This window comes from Tubulanus polymorphus, chromosome 4 (genome assembly GCF_964204645.1).
Source record: "Tubulanus polymorphus chromosome 4, tnTubPoly1.2, whole genome shotgun sequence".
Classification (NCBI taxonomy): Eukaryota; Metazoa; Nemertea; class Palaeonemertea; order Tubulaniformes; family Tubulanidae; genus Tubulanus; species Tubulanus polymorphus.
In genome coordinates, this window is record NC_134028.1 from 18,846,366 (window position 1) to 18,869,881 (window position 23,516).

General features: G+C 37.1%; 2 protein-coding genes across 2 annotated transcripts; one reads left to right on the forward strand and one right to left on the reverse strand.

Moving 5' to 3' along the window:
* Positions 1 to 3,132: 3,132 nt before the first annotated feature.
* On the reverse strand, positions 3,133 to 6,105 carry LOC141904364 (uncharacterized). The gene is made up of 3 exons (XM_074792950.1): positions 5,891 to 6,105; positions 4,893 to 5,036; positions 3,133 to 3,208 (listed from the first exon to the last, which is right to left on the reverse strand). The coding sequence occupies exons 1-3, from the start codon at positions 6,025 to 6,027 to the stop codon at positions 3,133 to 3,135; spliced, it is 357 nt and encodes a 118-aa protein (XP_074649051.1). The 5' UTR covers positions 6,028 to 6,105.
* Positions 6,106 to 14,718: 8,613 nt separating this feature from the next.
* Positions 14,719 to 19,588, forward strand: LOC141903223 (large ribosomal subunit protein uL16-like). The gene is made up of 5 exons (XM_074791296.1): positions 14,719 to 14,798; positions 14,961 to 14,992; positions 16,699 to 17,004; positions 17,617 to 17,779; positions 19,381 to 19,588. Exons 2-5 carry the CDS (start codon positions 14,970 to 14,972, stop codon positions 19,534 to 19,536), a joined length of 648 nt encoding a protein of 215 aa, XP_074647397.1. The 5' UTR covers positions 14,719 to 14,798; positions 14,961 to 14,969; the 3' UTR covers positions 19,537 to 19,588.
* The last annotated feature ends 3,928 nt before the right edge of the window (positions 19,589 to 23,516 follow it).

The following is a 23,516-nucleotide window of genomic DNA, read 5'->3' on the forward strand; positions in this document are numbered from 1 at the left end:
GCAAAGCAGCCGCTTGTGGTAAATGAAGCTTTTCGCCTTTTCGCTTGAATCATACGATAATCCATTAAAGAGCAATCGTGTCTGGGGCTTACCAAAGGACGATTAACAAAAAGTAAATGATTGGATCTAACCGACAGCCATCGACTATACAAAGCCATGTTTAAAGAATAATCCCCGGTGAATGCAAAACTAACACATTCGACAACTTCGAATGATATTCTTAAATTACGAGTATGGGCCATATATGCCCCTAAATGGAAACGCGATGAGACGTAAAAACTTACCAGCTACAAGTCAGCTACGAGTGGCATATCTCAATCGATTGAAATACATTTGTACTACCTCCGTTTCGTTCATTCGATATCGTTTCCATTTCTTGAACACATTTTGCCAAAGTAAGCTCATGGTGGGCAAGTATATGATACGTGTATCAAAGGATATGATTCTGAATGTCTTCAAAGAATTCTGAGACCGCATCGTTTCACATCAGTCCGACGAATATTCTTCATTGTCTACGTTTACGGATGTGTAATTTCAGACGTGTAATTTCAGTTGATGTCCGAATAATATGCCGGATAGGGGTAAGAATGGCGAGATAAAACTCACCGGTGAGCGTAAACTATGAATCTAAATGTCAACTCAATCCAAATCCGCGCAAACACCGGCCGATATCGCTACTACAGATAAAAACAATGACATAGTGACTTTTGTTATTGGGACAAACAAGCATTCTTAATTGATCTCCACGGGAGTTTTGTCTACGAATTTCCTCGAAATCGCCCACGAAATACAACAACAACCGATATATAAATTAATTACAATGACGAAAGACTGATCAAATGGTCTCCAAACTGTTGACGTTGGTATTAATAGTTCGTAGTTGCAGCGGGGATCTCATGATGTCAACGAGGATACTGTTCGAGGTACAGTACGTCATTCGTTGCGGAATGAATTAATAAATGGAAATTTCAGTATCTATGGCTAAGGGGGTCAGGTCATTATATGATGACGACAAGCACTACACGGATTAGATCAATCCAGGGAAGTGTGATGAGAACTGAACACGAGAAAACACACATACAGGTATTTTTTACATTTATTTTTATAATCAATACAATCCTTTTAGGTTATAAAATAATAAACGAATACAGAAAATAATATATAAACATAATATAAAAAATCCAGATAAGTACATGTTAAAATAATAATCATTATCATTATTTTCGCAGGAACACTATATATTTGGAAAAGGCTATGACTGAAGTGATTAACCATCGAGTATTTAAATTCAGTTCAAATGGAATGGCAGCAGTACATTATGGAAAATCGATCGATAAAATTTTGACTACAAATACGTCGCCGTCCAGACTTGGAATTAACCAGTGGTTTACATGTCCATTGTTTTAATTTGATAGTCACAGGGACAGTTTTTTTTAACGTTTTTGTTCTTACGCCATTTTTGTAATTTGACACGACACATATTAGATATATATCGGGTACTGTTCAGTATCATCATCAAAATCAATGTTGAACAACTCCTTCACATGGCTTTTGAAATTATTTTTATCGATAGGATGACGATCCGGAGGTTTCGCATTTTTTCCACACAATCGACAAAGATCCATGACTAAAAACAAGAAAAGGTTAATTAAATGAGATTGCTGATGCTATTTAGGCAACTTGGTTTATATGGGGGACAATAACTTGTAGGCCTAATGTAAGCGTTATTAAGTAACATTATTATGTAGTAAATACACATTTTAAAGATCATACTTCGTGTATATGTTTGTGTCGTAACATAGCAACATGACGTCAGAAACGAAAGCTGCGCGAGTCTGGGCCGAAATATTTGACATCTTCAAGGCCCAAATAACGCTAAACCCGGAATCGGAACGAACTGGCAAAAACATATGTTTAACACATAAAAACAGACTTTAATCACAATATAAATACTTAATGTTCCGATACCGGGTTTCGGAGATATAGAAGAATAAAAATACATACCTTTTTGGACAAATTTTACGAGAAATTGTTGAATTTCAACCGATTTTCTGAAGAAAAATATGTGTATACACAGCCACTTCCACGTTGTTCCGTTGTTCAATGAACTGCAGTGCGCATGCGTAGTATCGATCGCAGAACATTTATCGGGCTAAAACTATTGCGGGTTGTTCTGCGACCAAATCAAAGTTGATGTTGACTGGTGTTCAGCTGGTAACACACACTCGATAAGCGTAGCTTACTGCTGTTGCGGTAACCTTTGATGTACGGGCTGAATTGAATAGCCTACATCCGGCAATTAAAAGCGTCCGTATTCCATCTCATCACACTTCCCTGATCAATCTAACCAATTTCAATCAGTCGGGATTGATATAATTAGATACGGACGGTGTTGTTCTTACACTTATGGTACGAGAGCACCGAGTTTTGGAGTGCAATTTAACTCCCCGTTGCATTATAAGTGTCTGCATGCGTCACTTACCTTTCAGTGCGACGCGTTGATATTAACCCATTACCACCAAATACAACCGGATGGTTGGGTAATGATGGAGCCATCCAAACCCCACACCTCCGTCTGCGATCACGTCGAGCTAAGTCATTGGTTGACATTTTTTTGTAAAGGACGTCCTACATTGCTTACAATTTTCACATGATAACATTAAGCGCAACGTTCACTTCTTATACCTAGGTACTTGTCCCAGTTAAAACGTGAATAGATATGAATATACTTTGACACTGTTATCGTGGTGTTTGAAAATATGTTTCCACCAGTCTTTGAATATTAGATGGTAAATTTATAAAATTGATTTTTTCAACGTGTTAATTTTCCGGAATTCCTATTGATGTAAAAAGCCAAGTCCATCAAAATAAGAGATTTCCATTAAACGATATCCGAGACTTTGCAGAAGGATCGTTGACCCCCTCACTATCTGTCACTAAGTTCGAATTGAATATGTTAGTTTCTATCCCTTCAATCCAGAAGTCCATTGACATAACATGGTTGCAACCTTGTGATAAGTATTGCTATGTATTTACATATCACAACAGTGGTTTATTCGATTCATTTTGAACATTATTTCATCCGAAATCCAAAAATAACCCACATTTACATAGGCGACTAGTATGCTATAATTATCCACGTATCCATCGGCGCCCAGGTCCTTCTAAAGTTGGGTGTCCAACAATTGCTGTATTCCAAGTAAACTTGCTAAACAAAAGATTGAACGTAAGACTTTCTGTCTAAATATCCTTCTAGACAGTCTTACTATTGTTCTTTTATTACTTGTATCACTGCCCCAAATGTGTCAATTAGCATATCGGAATATCTCCTAAAATAAGCAACGCGTAAGTAATTCCTTTCGATGAATAAACAATCAATCTAGATACTAATATATACATACCGGTATATACATTATGCGTGTAAATATGGAAACTATAACGACGAACCACGTGACAAAGACAAAAGCTTTTCTTAAGTATCATTATTTGATATGAGTAACCATAAACGTATCATAACGAAGAAATTGGTGGAACACAAATCAAATGAAGAAAGGAAGATTATCAGAAACGTATGTACGTAGATGTGTTGAAACAGAAGAATATGAAGGCAGAACAGCCCAAAATCATTAGAAAATGGACGGGAGAGACTTGAAAATGAAGTTATGATACGTCGTTGCAATTGTATCGAAGAAGATATTGAAAAACAACAGTGAAAATCTATGAGAGACAAAAAAATCTGTAATGAAACTTACTGCAGGCAATATTGAAGAGGCTAAATACAAATTTCTTGCGCCTATTGGAACAGTGAGCTATTCATTTTACAACAACTTGAAACACATTTTGTTCAATGCAGAGTTAAACATGTTTTATCTATATGCTATGAATTAACTTCATCGAAGAAAAGGGCCTCGGAAAATCAATAATCATTCCTTCTTAATATGCTCCCCTCGATATACGAAATTCATTTCAATGATCATCACCGACGTGATGCATTCGGTATACCGTACAGGATTCTGATAACAAATTTAGATACCCACTATATACAAAAGATTAAAAGCGAATTTTAATCAAAGATTAAAATCAAAAGACATGACGTGTCGATCATCGTCCGGTCACGATGAAAAAGTGCACGCATTTGAATCTTTTAATTTTGTATATAGTTGCATGGTAAGTTTCAAACTTATCATATATTCTTCACATCAGGGTGTGGCTTTTCTACTAGGATTCTAATAGCTTCACGTTAGTAGGATTTGTATGGTATACATTTTTTTTAAAGCAGTTTTGTTTGGCTGTCACCGTTTTCCCTAGATATCTAGTCTTTTCGCATAACGGTAACTCTAAACGGAAATTACATGAACGAAACTTAAACTATGAAACCCAAAAGTTCAAAAAGTTCAAGGAAATTTTGCTAAAATCGATGCGCTTTTTTACTTCATCTGAATGTCCACCTTGTTCATTCCCATAATTGGAAATGTAGGAACACAAAATGGACCCCGAGATTACCATATTCCAGTCACAACGCAGTTTTGACCCCAGAAGAACTAACAACCCGACGGTTTCTGATATTCTACGAAATCCTTGCTTAGTATACTGCTGGATTTCCACTTTTACAGGTACCCTGCATATTGAAAGGATTGTGTGTATCGGTTCATGAGTCCACTTTAACACTGAACTCGTGTACCCCGGGAACAGCGAGTGGGTATTTATTTCCAGTAGGCCCTAAAATGTCTCTAAATATTCACATTGAAATATTTATCCTGACTAACAGTCGTTTGAGGTTTCCGTAAGAAAGTCTTGGATATGGGATAAGAGGAGTTTTTTCGCGCAAGCAGAAATTCTTAATGAATTCCTATAATAGAATTCATGAAATCATGTTTTCCATTCAGCCTTACCATTCATAGGCGTCAACCATTAGAATACCCGATTCCCTCTCTTCTATCCACCACCTCGGACTTAGAAAATCTGTGTCACCGTCTTCCTTGCAACAGTGGAAATCTTCAAACGTATATTCTTCTGGTGGAAGTTTGTGGTCTGATCTGGATTAAGACAGATAAAAAACAATCTAAAAACAAATCAATAGATTACTTAAAATTAGAATTGTCAATGTGTTAAAACACGTGTTACGTATTCATCAAATTTGAAAGTCGCGGTCGAGATAACACGTCTGCTTTAAAGTTGAAAAGGTGGCAGCACTATCTACACTCTTTCGATTGAAAATAATTTCTTATTTTCATGATGTTCTATCATGGACTATACAATGAACATATATACTTCCCTCGGTATGAAAATACAATAACAGATTAAAGACCCATTATATACAAAATTCATAAGATTTAAAGCGAATTTTGTTATCAAAGTAAAAGATCAAAAGACACGACGAAACATCGTCAGGTGAAAATAGCTTTTGAATTCTGTATATGGTGGGTTTTAAACTTAACACCTATTCTCCTCGTTAGAGTTTCTTCTAAATTATATCATTCTTCTAGTTTGACGTTAGGACTTTCGATAATATTCTAGAAAAAGCAGTTTTTGTTTGGCTGTCACGGCACATACTAAAAGCATTAGTTGATGATTAATTTCCATATTTTTGGAAAATGTTTTTTTTTAAAGAAATCGTGTAATATTTCTCAGTCCAGATTCAAGACGCCCGCACACGAGCACATCTTGCGTACGCATTAGAGACCCAGGTGGGTGAAGTGCCTCAGTAGATGATGCATATCATGAAGTCACTTGTTCATAACAATAACCGGATTATTGCTTTCGTTACGCAACATTACAGAGTTTGATCGTGAAATTGTTGCTACGGAGTACCACAATGTGATAGGCCTGTATAATAGTTGAAACAATAGTGTTTTAAATTTGAAACAATAGTGTTCTAATGGTTACTCACACATCGAATTGAAGATCATTTTCTGCAAAGAGATCATCCAGATCTAGTACCTCTGGCTTCTCTTCTATGGGTAACAGATCTGTATCTTCTTTATCGATTATCCGAGGAAAATTGTCTTGAATCTTTTCTATGCTCATATCTGTAGCAGTTTACCTTGTCTCGCTTTTATACCATTTATCAATACATTAATGCGTCTGATTCTGATTAGATTGATTTTTCAAACCACCTCTGTTGAGAGACTGTAAAAGAAGGTGATCGAGATCATGTAAGTCTCCGTTTTTGCATGTAAGTATTGATAGCCTATAATGATAGAATAGATGAAAGTTGAGAAGTTAAAATAGATGAGTAAACAGTTAGGCCTACAATGGTGAAATTACACGTTTGAACTCAAAATTAAAACCTTAAAATATCAACTACGTCTTAATTTGGAGACTACACTATGAAAAACGATTACATCGTTTGCAGTGGCGGAAACAACGTTACCCGTCTCCTTCTGAAAACAATTCTGAGACAATTTCTCAGAAGAATGGGATTGGGATCGGCGTGAAGAAAACAACATTCAGGGTATTCGTTTTGTACCAACATCTACTCGAGTAAAACGGTACAAAACGACTTTCGGACTATTCACACTAGTCGTAGAAACGACCATAGAAAGTGAAAATGGACAATAGGATCTTAGACCGTTTATAGTTATTTCAAAATGTCGATGAACTAAATGAATCAGCGGAACCAAAATTTCCATGATGTACTGTGATTCAAACAAAAATTCTGTAATTCGACCGATCATCCAACAATTCGATTTGCGAATTCAAAATCAAATACATTTCATTCGTTGCATGAGAAACACCGAATCAAAATCATAAATTCAAATAGATAAAAAGGAAAATTTCATATTTGAAGATATTAGAAACACATACTGCTTTCAACCGCCGGATATAGAGATAAAGCAAAAAAAACGGGCAAATCGTAATGGCGCACGCGTAAACCAATATTTCAACTCACCAGTGTTAGTCTGATTTAACACTTGCTATTATTCCATAACACATAAAAATATATGGCAGACAGCGCACAAAATTTCCTAACTCCTGCCTAACTGATCGCATACGCTGAGCCTACCATACACAGAGATATACAGCTTTGGCCGTACAGAATAACAATGGTGAATAGATTTAGAGAGATTTAGAAGTGGATGTAATCCATCATACAAATATAACAATCGTTGACCAGGTTTTGTCATGTTGACCGCATTATTAGACATCCACAAAAATTACGGCTCCATTGATTTCCACCACCTAGGCAGTAATCGATTGTATTGATTGTATTATAATATAATTGGCGCATATTCGTACCACATTAGCAATCAACTACGGAACATTAATTAACGATTAACAAATCTTAAAATGTGGAAATTTTGTCTCATAATCTTTATGCTTTGACTGCGTACTATTTTGAGTCTATAATAATAATAATAATAATAATAATAATGTTTATTTTCATATAGCGTTATTCTCATTACAGACTCGTAACGCTTTACACAAAAACAGGATAAGTAATATGATAAAGATATAAAACGATAGTACGATACAGAGCATTACATTACAACATAGAGCCAGTTTATGCGTTTCGCTTGTGGTTAAAGCTGTATTGATAAAGCTGATACCATAAATTCATAAAGACTATCAATTTTGCTGATACGAAATCGAAGAATTGTCAAAAACAATCTACTCCAATTGGTGAGAGTGAAAATTGCACTTAGTTTGAAAAGTATTTGGAGATATTCACACCAAAGCTTGTTGAGTAATTGATGTATCATTATATTCACGAGCCAATGAGTTCACATACCGATGCGAAAATTAACAACATTTCATATTTCCGATCCATTTGAACCCTCTACGAAACGCAGGTTTACTTATATGACGCTTACATGGCGTAGATGAGTTGAATCGAGGCCACACCCAGAATTTATACTATATCGACTCATGATGATCTATTCGTTATAATTAACCTTTCATTTACGCACACGAAGACAAACATCAACCTTACAAGGTAACTGAATGATATGAGAAAGGCTGCTAATGCGAGATAGTAACATCAAATGTTGAAGATGTTATCTTGGACCTTGTATATGTATATAATGTCTAAAATGCTGTTTTAGAAGACAGATAAACAATCTCAACATTCGATCAAAACCATTGAAAAACTTGTTTACAAATAATTACAATAATTCTCAGTCCTTGTAAAACATCATAATCGGTTATGTATAGGCCTAAACGTCTTCATATTCGACAGATTATTGTACCCTATACCATAGGGTATAATTATCACAGCTTGCGCAGAATAGAAAAGCGTTAAATGAAAAATGTCGTATTGCAATCCACGCCTTCCATTGATGTTTATATATAGATATTTTTGACCGAAAAATTATCATGATTTGAATCTTTTTGAGGGCACTCACACTTGCAACCGAACTGGGCAAATATTTGAAAACAGAATGTTGATATTTGACAAGCTTAGTTGTGCCTGGGAAGATTATATAGCTGTATCTTTAATTGCGAATTATCAACAGAGAATACGATTCGTCAGTTTGATTGAGTTTATCGTTAACACACCATTTATTTATTCTAGTTCAGTCAACATTGTGCACAGTATAATACTTTTTATAATAGCATCACAACATTGCGATAACCGTGGTTTTTTTACTTCGGCTTAGCTGTGCGCGCCAGATGGCCAAAATGACGTACTGCACAGACGTCCATTCTGTGGGGGTCGGACAGCCAAGAGCTCACGACGTCGACCACTACAATATGATGGCCTAATATGACAGTGGCCTTACTGGTATTTCCATTCATAATAAACTAAGTCGTGACGTCGACTACGGTACTCAATGAACTGCTCAAATGTCTGCATATATATTTCAAGCGATGAAGTGATTGAAAGTTCTGCAAGGAAAATGTATTGTCAACTGATCTCAAATATAAACATTGCTTGGGATATTTGTCGATTGGGTTTTAATAGTATTGACTAAACACCTCTGTCTTTTCGAGAATCTGAAGAACGCTTGTGATACATAAATCCAAACCACTTATGTGCAATGTGCTGCGGTGGAGAATTTTAAACGTAGCATTTTTTGTTAATCTTGTTCTTATACATCGAACGTCGATGAAAGAAAATAATTCATCACTAAACGGGTTATATATGAAACACGGTGCTCTCATATAAAAAACTAAGGTATACGTCGGGCTACAACGCGACGGATACCGACGCAACGGGGTTATTGGAAACTTGCGGGAAGTGGGAAGTATTGCTGTTATATCATCCAGACATATAAACGGCTTACGACGCAAACCATGCCTACATATAGCGACTCGTTGCAAGCCGTCAAGGATTCTTTTTATCAAGCCAATCAGAGATGCACGTGGATGTAGCGTCATCATTCGTGGTAATTCAGATATCAAGGAGTTGTTTTATTGTTTTATTAAAATACAAATAAGAATTTAGACTGAGAAAAAAAATATAGCATTTCTTTGTGAAATTACGAAGCCTATTAACTCCTAAATATGTTAGTTTAATGTGTTTGTTTTGTATTTCAACCAATACTTATATGCTCAAATATCAAAGAAATTCTGATTGAATTGCTCATGACACGGGCTGTCCAATTCTACTAAGCGGGCATACGACCATTTTCATTTTTAACATGACCATCTACAGTCAGCTCAGTTGCCAGTGATCATAAGCGGGAATAGGGCACGTTGCTGGAAATCGAAGTGCATCTGACATAGGCTGGGCTACAATGGCGTTTACTCTCAGTTGTGTCGCTATCCGTTAGTATCAGTCGCATCTTCGCCGACATAAGCTAGCCTTATGAGGTTTTTATGTTAAGACGATCAATGGACTTTCTCAACCTAATCGAGAACGATGGGCTATCGTTTTATTGTCCATGATTGCACCAACTGACCCGTCATCGAAATATAACCTCGGGAAAAGGCTCGATTTTTCTCACTTATTCATATAGAATTTTACATGTATTATTTTGTCCATTGCCTATGTTGACTGGTATTGCCAAAGGGGATTACTAATTATTTGAATCTCGGGCTTAAGTGATCAAGCCTACACGCTGAGGTTTTGTCTCACGTATCATAACCTAAAAACGTCGAACCGACAATACCTACACCTAAAATTGTTCAAGCGTGTGTTAAAAACCGTGAACATAAAACGGTTAACGCTCGACCAGTTAGATTTAATCAGCGCATTGAAATATACGTTTGTTGCTGTAGAACTGTCTAATAGTTGAATCAATAGGCTTTAAAACGTGTATCTCTTTCAAATTTTACTTTACTGTAAATAGAGAAGCGTCTCTATTTCAAACATTTTGATGGTACTTATATGTATACCCCCTTAGAACTAGCTCAAATGATACCTAATTACTTGCGTACTAGTCTTGGTTAAATTCGCATTTTTTTCTGTAGATGCGATTGCATGGTATTATGTACTATTCAACGCAATTATGCAAATGAAAATCCGGGTTATGCATAACTGTGGGTTCTGAGGCAAAACGTTTGAAAACTTTGATCACAGTTAAAGAGGGAGAGAATGATTTAAAGAGTAGCTAGCGACACAAAGGAGTTGAAGAGTCGGGACAAGTACCCCGGTGAATTTCTAACAATAAAACCATATGGCGCAGTGAGAAATCTCGTCGGTAGTACTTGTAACGATGTACCCATGCCTATTCATTTCAAATAAAAATGTATGCGATCAAAGCGAAATCATTTGTTTTTAGTTATCTTGTAAGCAAAGTTTCTACCCTAAGGCAACCCATTTTATCTGTTACTCAATGCATCAACGTAACCGAATTCAAACAATTCTAATTGTTTAGTTTTTAAATGTTTTCCTTTTCATTGCATATACATACGTGTTCAGTACGATTAAAAGCTAGTAGCGAGCGAAATAATGATAAACACTGACCGACCTACCTATAATGTAGTCCATCTACGCGGAAAAATTAAGTGTACGGAAGTTACAGCAGGGGGCATGTGACACATTCCCTCCGTGTGGTCGTGAGTGTGTGTCTCATCTACGAGTAGTCATTGATTGCTCGTCGGTCTCATTCGATTGAAAGTGGTTCTCGTCTAGTCTGCAGAGGAAACCCGATCTCACCAATAGGCTTTCACATTTTACCTGCGTTACTACCGCGTTAAGTATAAATCTATAGTCCACACGGGATCAATAGTAATCACTTTAATGGACATTGTTGTGTCAACATTTCATTCGTGAGGTTGAGTTCCCAATATAATCAAGATACGTCGCATCATAGAATGCAACCAGTAACGAAGCATATCAATCGGGGGATCGCTCACGTTTGGGTGGACCAGCAAAGCGTACTGCCATTCATAAAAGATGTCTTCTTGATTTTCGAGAGGACATAATTTCAACGAAAGACATGTTCATTTATGAACCTTCTCTTAATGTATAAAGACTCGAATACCTCCTGGATATCTTTTTTATTACTGTGAATTTCTAACCACGCGAAAATGTCCTATTTCGAAACCATGGGTTCTCACTGCAGGGGATTTTTCGCATAACAGGAACCCCTGTGCGACCTTCTGCCTTATTGCACGACTCCCACTGTTAACCGCCGCATGTGAAATATACCCGTTTTGGATTAATGCAGAAAAAGCAGTCGCTCAGAGCTCCTTGAATCTTGTCTGAAAATCTCGTTTTGAATGAAATGTAACTGTCTCGCATAATAATAATACAACGTTCTAAAACTCCGTCAATACTCCTGTCAAATTCAACAAAAGGCAGTCACATATGACATCTATATATATGTATTATTATATATGTATATATAGAAGAGGTATATCCGCATATTATGGGTATCCTTAACTTTTTGAACAACCGAGAAGAGATGAAGAGATTTTTCGATGAAGTTTTCTGCGTTAAAGAGCCTTTAATTTGATTTGAATACCAGCCGACGATTCAGAGTCGTTGTCGTGCAGCGTACAAAGGAATTTAGATGAATATATATATATGTATATCTTCATCTTAAGGATAGCCATAATATACGGATATACTTAAGTAACTTACTATGTAATGCAGTTGGTCCTCATCATTGAAATAAAGAGCTCACCTACAATATACTCACCTACAATCTAACCATCTTATCTCAAAATTGCTGGCACAAAAAGTTGTATAAACGAAATGCGGAGTGGGAAAATGTTAGGCCTACTTCGATGAAAAATGTTAGGCCTACTTCGATGAAAGAGGCTTTGGATTTGATCAGGACTGAGATGGACATCATATGTCTTTTTAATTAGTTTTCACAAGAATGCTTATGACCGGTTTTATGTTAATGACATGGGTGAATATTGTGAATACGTACCAACATGTTCAGTGACTAATAAACAACATTGGTAGTATTCATGTTAAATGACAATTTTATGAAGGTGTATAATTTGTTCTCTTTTTTTACAGCAGGAATCCTCTCACACGCAGTTTTTTAATGTTCGGTATCACGAGCGGCATATCTATTAATTAAAGCGCACAGGGCTCAGCGTGGAGCTAATTTTAGTGTTATGGGACCTCACTGGGAAACATACCCGGCCAATTACCCGATTGTAGCGTGACGATGAATGAAATACATAGAAAATACTTTCATTTGTTTTTATCAATAATTCGTCACTGAACATTATATTTTCACACGCGGTCTGGAGTCTTCGTCATAGCAACTAAGTCATTTTCAAAAATAGAAACGCTGGGACATTAAACATCGTCCCATTATAGAATTCCATTAGCCGTCGTTATTGATTCAATGTGATGATTTAGCGTAGTTGATTTGGTAGGTGATCTATTCAAATGTGGTATCTTGATATACAAAATGGGTAGAACTCGATTTTCACCCAGAATTTGCTAGAAGTTGTGATATTGCTCCTCTTTGCATCTTATTTTTGCACAAAATCTCCCAGGATTTCCATATTATGACCATACTCAATATTATGAAGCCTTTACTACTGCAGGATCATATAAGAGGTCGCAAAATGTCACGAGTTTGTGCCGGTATGTAGTTAAAGATATAGATTAATTGGACGCACCAACACTTTAATAACCGAAATGATATTGCTATTATGTCACATATACAATCTATGGCTTTCTAAAATCCTAAATGACTCAAGTAATTCTTTGGTTCCATCTACGTAAGCGTTTTGCTTCCACTTTTCATACCCATCATGCATTTCTTAGAGAGGCTAGGTTTTCCCAAATGCACCACCATTTTGTTTGGAAATAATTTTCGAGTTAACTTGTGATTGCGCATACGTAACCAGGTTCCAATTGGAATTCAATTTTGTCTTCCGTTCAACGATAACATAGTTTCACATACGCAAAAAGAAAGAAAAGACATATTTCGACGCACCTAAAAGCGAACCTGCATTAAGTTAACCTTACGTTGGTGTCACTTCAAATACACCTAAAAATTCAACGAATGACAGAAATGAATGATTGCTGGTTTGTAAAAACTATAGAAAAATATTGTACTTACAACACACCTGTATACAGTGTGTCATTATAAAACACATGTTGTTTCAATTATCAAGGCAATCTTTCTATCAGCACAGAATAAAAAGATCTCTTTGAAAATCAATGCTTTATATCATGCAGCATTGTACATTATATACATACATGTTTTCAAAATAACGGTCTATACGTAGAAAAGACCTCCAAAATAATGAAATTGGTCATCCCTTTATGTGTGGTTGATATTGTTTAGAATACGCGCTCTCAAGGTTAAAAATTATTTTCACGTGTCGTGAAGTGGAGACGGTAAAAAAGATATCGACGAGAAGAAAAATATTTACGCTTGCTCTTATTATTTAACCGCATACGTGTGACTTTTGATATAGTATAACCGGGGCGGCGCCACCTCATGTGGAATGGAGAAAAAAAGCGGAGGGAGCAAGACCCAAAATCTGACCTATTCTTTAAATTTTTTTGGCATCATACAGCGATATTTTGGGGGCAAGCCTTGTAACATATTTACGTTAATCCCAAACCTTACCTTATATAAACACCAGGAATGCTGTGAGGGTGATTGTCCTATTATGTAACAATCAATTATTTTTCGAGATACAGAATATCCTCCTTAACCTTACTGCTAGACAGTCTTTGTATATATGGCTATATGTGTTTGTATTAATTAATGTCTAATATAGTAGTAGGTAACAGTACCGGTACGTATAACTTGCATGGGCATTATTCATTGTGTAGTACGTTCGTAGTGTATTGTGTCCACGTAGCACTTAATGACCGTGTCGTAAATTGATCTTGATCGGATCACTGGTTTAATCCAGAAGACTGACATGATCAACAAATTGCTAATCAATTATAATATCGACAGCCCATATAGAGCATGATTTGCAGTTGGAACTATCCCTTGATTGGTTTTGCGTTTGGAATTTTACAAGTTACCGGCGCATGTGTCCATCGAAAACTAAACAACCTAAAGAAATGAAGTAACGAGGAAGTTCCATTAATAATGTTCCATTAATAGTAAGATTATACTGGTCAATAGATCGAAATACCGGACATTTTTGTTTGTTGGCGATGAGTTTTTAGCGGATTTAGTCATCGAATAACGCCTGAAATCCAGTTTCAACTTGTTGGGTCTCGGAATGTCAACTCGTTGGGTTTTGAATGTATAATACATATAAACTTCTATTTTTCCCAAATTTCATTTCAGAGTTTTTGCAGGAAGCCAGTCATAGTGAATTGATTACATTATCTCTACCGAGAACCGTACCGGGTAACGCTCTCCTTCGCGCGCCAGTGGTCTGTTCCGTATGACTACGCCCCGGACGTTAGGTCCGGTACTGCGTATCACGTGATCGTAAAGCCTTTCACTTCCGGTTATTTACAAGTAAGCTCGTTTGCGTCGTATTTTCTCTACAAAATCGTTTTCAATCGGAATTAATCGGGATATTGTCGCGAATCAATCTATTTCACCATACAGCAAAATTATTCCTGCGCTATTTAATTTGTTAAAATCCGTTCTAATTCGTGTGTATATTGTAATTTTTAGCTTGTCAAGATGGGTCGTCGCCCTGCTCGCTGGTGAGTTTATTCATATTTTCTCTATCATCTACCCGTCATAATGTTATGATAATTCTATGGTTGGCGATATTTACCTCACAGACATTCTCAATGCGGAGTGAGAAATTTCCTTGTTGTCATTCCGCTAACGTTTAACATGGACTGATCATTTCGTTAATAATAATGTCAGTAATGATGAATCTTGAACATCAACATCTACTACTATGATTATCGGATCAAGCATTAATTGAATGTGAACAGCAACTGCAGCATCAATGCATAAAAAATGTCTATTTCATCTTATTCAAATGGTTAAAGTTGGGTGCCGTTGCTCAGTTTTTAGAGGTAAATGGTAAAAGTGCTGATCATCCGCACCTCTCTCAAAATGCCGAAATGGTGCAAGCAAATTTGTGTATTTAAAGGCAGTGGATATTTTGCCAATGCGGCATTATTCCTGTTAACGCTATTTTGTCACTTGCACGTTCTGATTGGCTAATGCGCACTGAGGTGCGTGACTTAGAAAATTCAAGGAAAGTTTGGAGAACAAGAGATAGAGAAAAAAAATAGCCGAGAGCGAGATTCGAACCCGGGCCAGCAGATTATCAGCCTAACATCTTTCCACTACCACCAGGCTCACTCAAAACCACCCATAAGTTTTCACTAGATAAAGCCTCACCTTACCCTAACCCTATCCCTAGGGGTAAAAATGGGACCCTGAACCTCACCCTAACTCTAATCCTAACCCTCTGGACCCTCTAAACCCTAACCCTATCGAAACATTAACCCTAATTCCAATATAATGATGTTATTGTAATATTGTATTACTATATCTTATTATATATAGCCATTGGAAAAATAGCGTTTACTAAAATAATGCAGCATTGGCAAAATATCCACTTCCATCTATAAAGGCAGTGGATATTTAGGGGTGATTCTTAGCCATAGACAACAGAGTGTTTACTTCTGCTATTTGACCATATATTGTCGCTGATTGGCTCATTTATGCCGCGCATGCGCAGGGAGGTGCGCCACTTAGAAAATTCAAGGCAAGTTTGGAGATCATAGTTCAAGAAAATAATGTGCTAATAGCGGGATTTGAACCCAGGCCAGCATATTGCTAGCGTAGCGTCTTTCATCCACTAGACCACCGAGGTTCTTGCAGCAATCCAGCTGTAAGGTTTAACCACATATAGCACTCAACCTTGCTCTATCACAATTATCGAACAACGTTTAGGGCGAAAGTGCATAAGGTTAATATTCAACCCCCATTTTGATGAACAAAGCTTTGAGCGTCTATTTCATCCCTTAAAACACCTGCAACTTTTCTCAAGCTGACTGTTCTATAATCCGATGATAGTCAACTATTGTTTTGGCACAAATTTATATTTAATTGTGCTAAAGACTTAAAAAATTGAGTAGAGATGCAGTGTGAAAACTACTGAAAATGGTGCATTACTGCAACCATTGGTTATTTTGAAGATAATTATACAGTCTTTCTATTGCTGTATAGATTTGGTCGATCAAAAGTTTGACCTTTGACCCTTCAAAGGTAAAAAATATAGGTGGCGGTATAGTACAGGTGTAGTTCTGCGGAGATACAAGTCGAATGTCGAGTGACGTACTGTGGTCAAATGGGTTAAGCTGACTTAAACAGTCATACCTCTAGTTTGTATGAATTGATAATTTAATTTCAGAATTAAACATGAAGACTTTTTTTTGTATTTAAGTTACCGGTATTGTAAGAACAAGCCATACCCGAAATCGCGTTTCTGTCGTGGTGTGCCAGATGCTAAAATCCGTATCTACGATTTGGGACGAAAGAAAGCTCGCGTAGACGATTTCCCGCTGTGTGTGCATCTCGTATCTGATGAATACGAACAGCTGTCATCGGAGGCTTTAGAAGCCGGACGTATCTGCTGTAACAAGTATTTGGTGAAGATGTGCGGTAAAGAGGCGTTCCACATCAGAATTCGTCTGCATCCGTTCCACGTTTTAAGAATCAATAAAATGTTGTCGTGCGCTGGAGCTGATAGGTATGTACGAGCTTATTGGCTGGTCTTTCATATCAGATTTATTTTAACCCTCTTGGAGATCGTTGTACTTTCATCGATCCCTCATTAGATGGAATCCTAGTCACTTAAAAAAGTTTTTGAAATCATCGCAGACCCATTTTTAGATAGTGGGGCATTAATGGTTTTCACAGGGTTTCGCTGGTGTTAATGAATCCTAAAATGCATGATTGATATCTAACCAAAAAATAGCGTCTAGTAGTGTAGAACGCTTTGGCTGCTGAAAATATTGTTGGATTCGACTACAAAACATGTAGTCTGTACTGAATTTTGGTTTAGGTTATGCAGACACAAGTTCATCAAGTTCGTTGCGTCTAATTGTTTACGGGATTTACGGGCATTAGCTGCCATCGTCGTTTACCAATGCTTTTTCAGCAGTACTCTAGTTATGGCGTTTCATCGATGTTCATTGCTGCATTTGATTGAAAGACTGGACTGGTTCCAGGTCAGACGTACTCTGATCGTGCCTCTCCACGTCTAATTTTTTAAAAATTTCTGTAGGAGGACCCTTCTTCCTTGAAATTCTGTATCTGACACATGTTTGCCTATTGATATATTTGCTGTATTGTATTGTAGGCTTCAGACAGGTATGAGAGGTGCGTTTGGTAAGCCGCAAGGTACTGTTGCACGAGTGAATATTGGACAGCCAATCATGTCGGTACGAGCTCGCGATAACCATAAAGAGCATGTTATTGAGGCCTTGAGACGTGCTAAAATGAAGTTCCCTGGACGTCAAAAGGTAAGTGATCGAAAATCCATTTGAATGTACAGTCAATGTCCGTTATATTGCCATTGCCCGTTTTATGCCGACATTTTTTGGAGAACAAATTTGCCCGATCTAACTCAAATTTGATGAAAGTACCGTTCTTTATGACCCCAATTTTGTTATAACGCGATGTTTTCCATTACTAATGAATCAATCATCCCAACAGTGGCATTATAAAGAACATAGACCGTGTTTCATGAACTTCGTACAGTTTGGTGTTTTCAGTTGAACATCTTTCGGTACAAATCTTTTGGGCAACAGTGGAAATTGTTGGGCTACATTCAAGCCCACTAATGTCTGATCGGGATGTGCCAACGACACTTCTGGTGAACTTTGTTGGCGTACATTATATTATTATTTATAAATATCAATCTTGGCAGATTTTCCTTGCACGGAAGGGTTCATTCATTCAATATCCACTAAACTGAACTGTGAAGTCAAGTCGGATCTGATTGGATAATCGGGCATGTCGAATGATTTTCAATAAATTTCTTACACTCATCTTTTATCATACGAAAATCACCCCTAGTTGGATCATAATCATTGTATCGAGTCTATAGTTAGCTGCAAGAAACTTTTATTGAAAACATGGTTCAAAACAACCTATTCGGCCAAGTCGATGAAGATTTGAAGGGTACCATATCACTTATCTTGTATAAAATTGTTGCTTTCATCTGATTTGATAATTCCAGGAATGGAGGGTTTTTCTCTGATTCGGCTAACGCTAACATTTAATTTAACTGGATGATTCCGTACACTGTGAGGCAAGAAGCTAGTGGCCTTTACCTTGGGGATCATTCATTAATTACGTACGCATAAAATTTGAAATTTTCAACCCCCCCTCCCCCTCTGTACGCAAAATCTGCCATTTTTTCGTATACATTAAGCATTACAGTACGCAATTGTACTGACCCCTCCCCCCTCCCTTAATGCGTACGTAATAAATGAATGATCCCTTAATTTAAATGTTAAGTAACAGTAAACCTCACATGACTAACTGAGACGAGCAAATTAGTCTGAGTGAACCAAAATCCACGGAAAGGATAGGAAAATGAATTGAGAAATCAGAAAAATGATTTCGTGATGAAGTCCGAGGTGGCCATGTCTCACTAAGGTGAACTTTGCTGTATGAAATATGCTCTACGGCACATGGATTGATATTTATGTATGTACGTGGATCTATTAAAGACACAGACCAAAATGTTAGCCCGATCAGATCAAGGTGGCCGAATGGCAGCCACTTTTTACCAAAATCAGCCCTCTTAGATGGGATCTACAGTGTTTTATGGAATATGCAACCTTCGAAAGATAAACTAATTAAGGCTTGACTATATTTTGAATTGAAATTCAATTAAACTGACAATATGAATGGTTAGTGTGTTTGTTAAAAATAAGAAATAATTAGGTCACCCTTAAATGTACGCTAAACTCGCGCAAATGCATTTTCTAACTGACCACTATAATACTCCAGAACCATGTCGCTAAACGGGACAAAGATGTCTCATTCATTATTCAAACATGAACATGTTTTTAATGGTGTGCATACATTTTTGTGACCCTTCTCTTTTCTGTAGATCTACGTTTCGAGAAAATGGGGATTCACAAAATGGGACAAAAAGGATTACGAGGAAATGAGAGCTGATGGTCGCCTAGTTCCAGATGGTGTAGTAGCGCAATACAAACCCCATCATGGTCCATTACAAGCCTGGAAAAATGCCCAAAAAGCTTGAACTGTTTGAAATACAAGTGATAAATAAATTAAATGTACCCACTTGACGGAAATCATTTGTTTGTAATTGATCGTGTACATTGTTTCCTCTAGTCGGATCAATCGACTGCTTTACTCGACGATTTCACATTGTCCGAAGTGTTGCATTTGTATGTTGCAATATCGAATTAACGCCATTACAAACCATTGGTCTATTTAATTAAGGGTTTCTACATGTATAATGGTGAGCTCCAGTGGGCGGTAATCAAACCCTGACAATCGAGGATGGGTCGTTTTACCTTGACCCCCTTAAAGAACTGCTGAAACATGGAACTAAAATGTTATGAAGTAATTTGCAAGGTGGTTTAAACTCGGCTGTGCTTTTTTATTGGACGCGTAGTTGGCGCTGGTGTCCGACAACAGAACTGGTTTCGCATTCCGAGGCACGGTAATTGATGGTGAATGTTAAAGCTGATTCTAGCAGTCACGAGTTTGGCAATTTGGTAGCAATTTGGTTGACGTTTGCCTGTGAACGGAATCTTTTGACGAGCTAATGCAATACATGTACATTGAGAGTAGGTTCGAATCCCATATTATGCTTCGAGCGCAATTTATACTTAGCGGCCTGTCCATGCCATCTTCACCCGTCAAGGGATTCGAACCCACTACGCTAAAGCTGTTCCCCGAACCCCTTGACCTCACGAGTCGTTGGAGCGCCAGTAATGAAATCACGCTTCGTGAGGCCAGGGGGCTGGTGGAAGCGAGTTCGGGAGTGATACCGGACCCCTGGCAAGCGAGGATGGTCCATGCGGGTTTACAATCATAGCTTCCAGAACTGTAATTGCCGCTCTTGCTACGTCATTGCCGCTGTTTAATTAAACCCCAATAGTAGATTTTTGGTTCTGGCCGTGGAAAATAGAATACACAGAATTTAGAGAATTGGACCAACTACCACGGCTGAACCGCTAAGTAATTGAAGAAACCATACTCAGTAAACCTTGCATAAGTCGGATCCGGAGAAGTCGGGTAAACGGAAAAGTCTTATAAATTTAGAGGACCCGTTTTTTTCATCGTATTTTCAAGTAAATTTCTGTCCCATAGTCGGATTTTACTAGTCGGAAACTCGATGTCGTGGTGTGGTCCCAAAATGTTAAATGTATTCAAATTGTTGTCTCAAAGTTGGATCATTTATTAATCATGTATAAAATTACACATTTCTTTCAGACGTTAAAAATAGGCTTCATCATAACCAGGATATTAATGTTGAAATAGTAAATAAATAAACACCTGTCATTTGCCGATAGTCGGATTTTTCTATCGGATTTGCTTTGCTAGTCCAAAATAATAGGCCTACGACTTATGCGAGGGTTACTGCAGTAATGAAATAATTTTTCACCTTGAATTTTATTTTATCAATCAGAGAAATCATTTATTTACGGATTCATAAGGACTAAAAAACAAAGCAAAAATATATAAACAAACAACAACTGGAAAATAATCAAAATAAAAACGATTAAACATAATATAACAGTTGCCCAAAAGTTGATTAGAAAATTTGCTTAATTCTGATCACCAGTCGGGGATGGGAAATTTTGTCTCCATTGAACGAAATGTGAATAATGTATTCTCATTTGAACGTAAACAACCTAGTTATGGGACTTGAATTTTAGTTCGAAATATGTGAAAATCCGAATATAAACCGACCCGAATTAAAAGATTTTGATGGACATGGTGACAATGCAATTATGATTGTTACCTGGCCCAAGTTTCAATTATTAAAATCATCGTACTGTATTAGATACATGTTAGTGAGCTGTTGTCCATTTCTTTGATTTAATGTTATCAATTAACAGCACCCCTAGGGCTACAACAAGACGAAATCATTTTAGAAGGCACCTAAAGCCTCACGGAAAATTACCGTAATAAATGGATTTCGTATCCGTATCTCAATTCAATCAAGGGGGTTTTAAACCTATATATCTAATGCCAAAAATTCATAAAGACTATTTTTGCTAAGCACATAGAACTAAAATCAGCGCAAAGAACTGCGACTTACAATAGAAATGAACTGTTTATTATGATCATGTGAGTTTTCATCGATATCAGCCGAAATCATCAGTTTTTGTATATTCATACTTGATACGCATAAACGATACGTTGTTTCTCATACTCAGCTGGTGGTCATTTTTGTAAACTGCTCATAATCAGCTGGTGGTCATTTTTGTAAACTGCAATAAAATTTGAAATCTGTTCCTGCCAGGTCTGCTATTTTCATTACCTTCATGGCAAAAAGTAATGGGGAGATGTGGAACAGTTGAGCTTATACCCGTCCCTGCCCACTACAGAGAACGGTAGACCATGTGTAAACTGTCGGATACATGTAGTTTGAGACCAAGAAAAACACTCCGACTTAAAAGTCCAACTTTGAATAAGCAACCGTTTGCAACCGTTTTCTGAAAACTACTTAATTACTCCTACGCGGAATATTAAATTAACATCTACAAATGATTTAAATACGGAAATAATGCGGGTTTATTTTCTATTCTAATACTCTAACCACAACCAATTAAAGGACTGTTGATTGCGGTTTCATCGATTTCAAGCCAGGAACAGGAGTCGGAATCGGGAAGTTCAACGTGATTTTACTGATTTCTTATTGGGACCGATTGAAAGCAGAGGCGAGGTTCTGACTTAGAAAACCTTATACATTCAAAATCATATCACCCCTGGCCTGCTCTCAATTAGTTTTTTTCTCACATAGTTCACGTCGGAGTGCGTGGAGCGCCGCCTGTTCCATCTTAGTTTCTACTGTCTTTGGTTACACAGGCTTATCTGTGTTATTATTTCATATTAAGACAGAGTATTATGATAATAAAAGACATCATTTTTTTATATGGAACATATAGTTTATTATTTTTTGTTCAAGGAAGTTCAGGGGCTGGACATTATTTAGTCTCTCATTGGTTCGGTAGGTTCACATTAGCGTTGTTGTGAGCAGGATTATCATCGACACATTCTAGACTGCATGGTTACCTGTTTTCTATCCAGAAATGGACAGGCAACTAGTCTAAGTATATTCTAACCATGTGAGGTCTCTCAGGCAAGAAAATGATACCTTGTTTCTCATTAATAGTCAGATTAATTAACGGTAAAAATCGTAGAAGTAAAATGCTGCCGGCCGGGCATGGAGTTAAGAGTTCTTATTTTAATGATGAAAATAACCCGGGACAATAAGTAATATACATGGAAACTATTACTTGTTTAAAAATCAGATGCCGAATAGCGTGAGCTCGGGATTCGAAACTACTACAACGCTAGTTCTAGTCTTGTATCTAGCCGTTGTTCTGGAACCCGTAACATCGACTGGTATGCAGACTTGTCCGTCCACTCCATGTGCATCATTACGACTAAGTCGAAATGATTGTGTGTATTTCTGTTAGCTAAGGGGGCAAACGAACAATTATAACTTGAATTATTTGTCAAAAAATCATTGTATTGAAGTTGTAATATAAAAATCATAATTAGTTTGTAGAGATAAGGTAACTTATATTTTGTTCGTGCGAATGGCGATGATTTTTGTATTGGATTTGGAGAATATGTTTTCATTAACTTTTAGATTTTTAGTTCATAACAATTCATTAGTATTTTCACGAGATTGAATCATAACTTCCCATTCTAATGGCGTTTCTTTGATATCTATCAAAGTTTATTCGTAGCCACGGGAAGTAAAAGCAACGGTAGTTAGGATTAATCCAAGGTCTGGCAGCTTAACTAGGCGGAGTCTCTTGCTTATTGTTTCCACCCTGGCTTTTTAGAAAAATAGTTGAATAGTTGACGTATCCTCGAAAATTGGGAAAAATAGGAAGTTAGGAATGATCCAACATCTGTTGATCAAACAAGACCTACAGTCCTAGCGAGGCAGTGGAGCTGAGAGATTTCCCTGACCTACACCGACTTAATGCTAGCACAGAAAGTCTCCCAAGATCTATTTTTTGGTTAGAT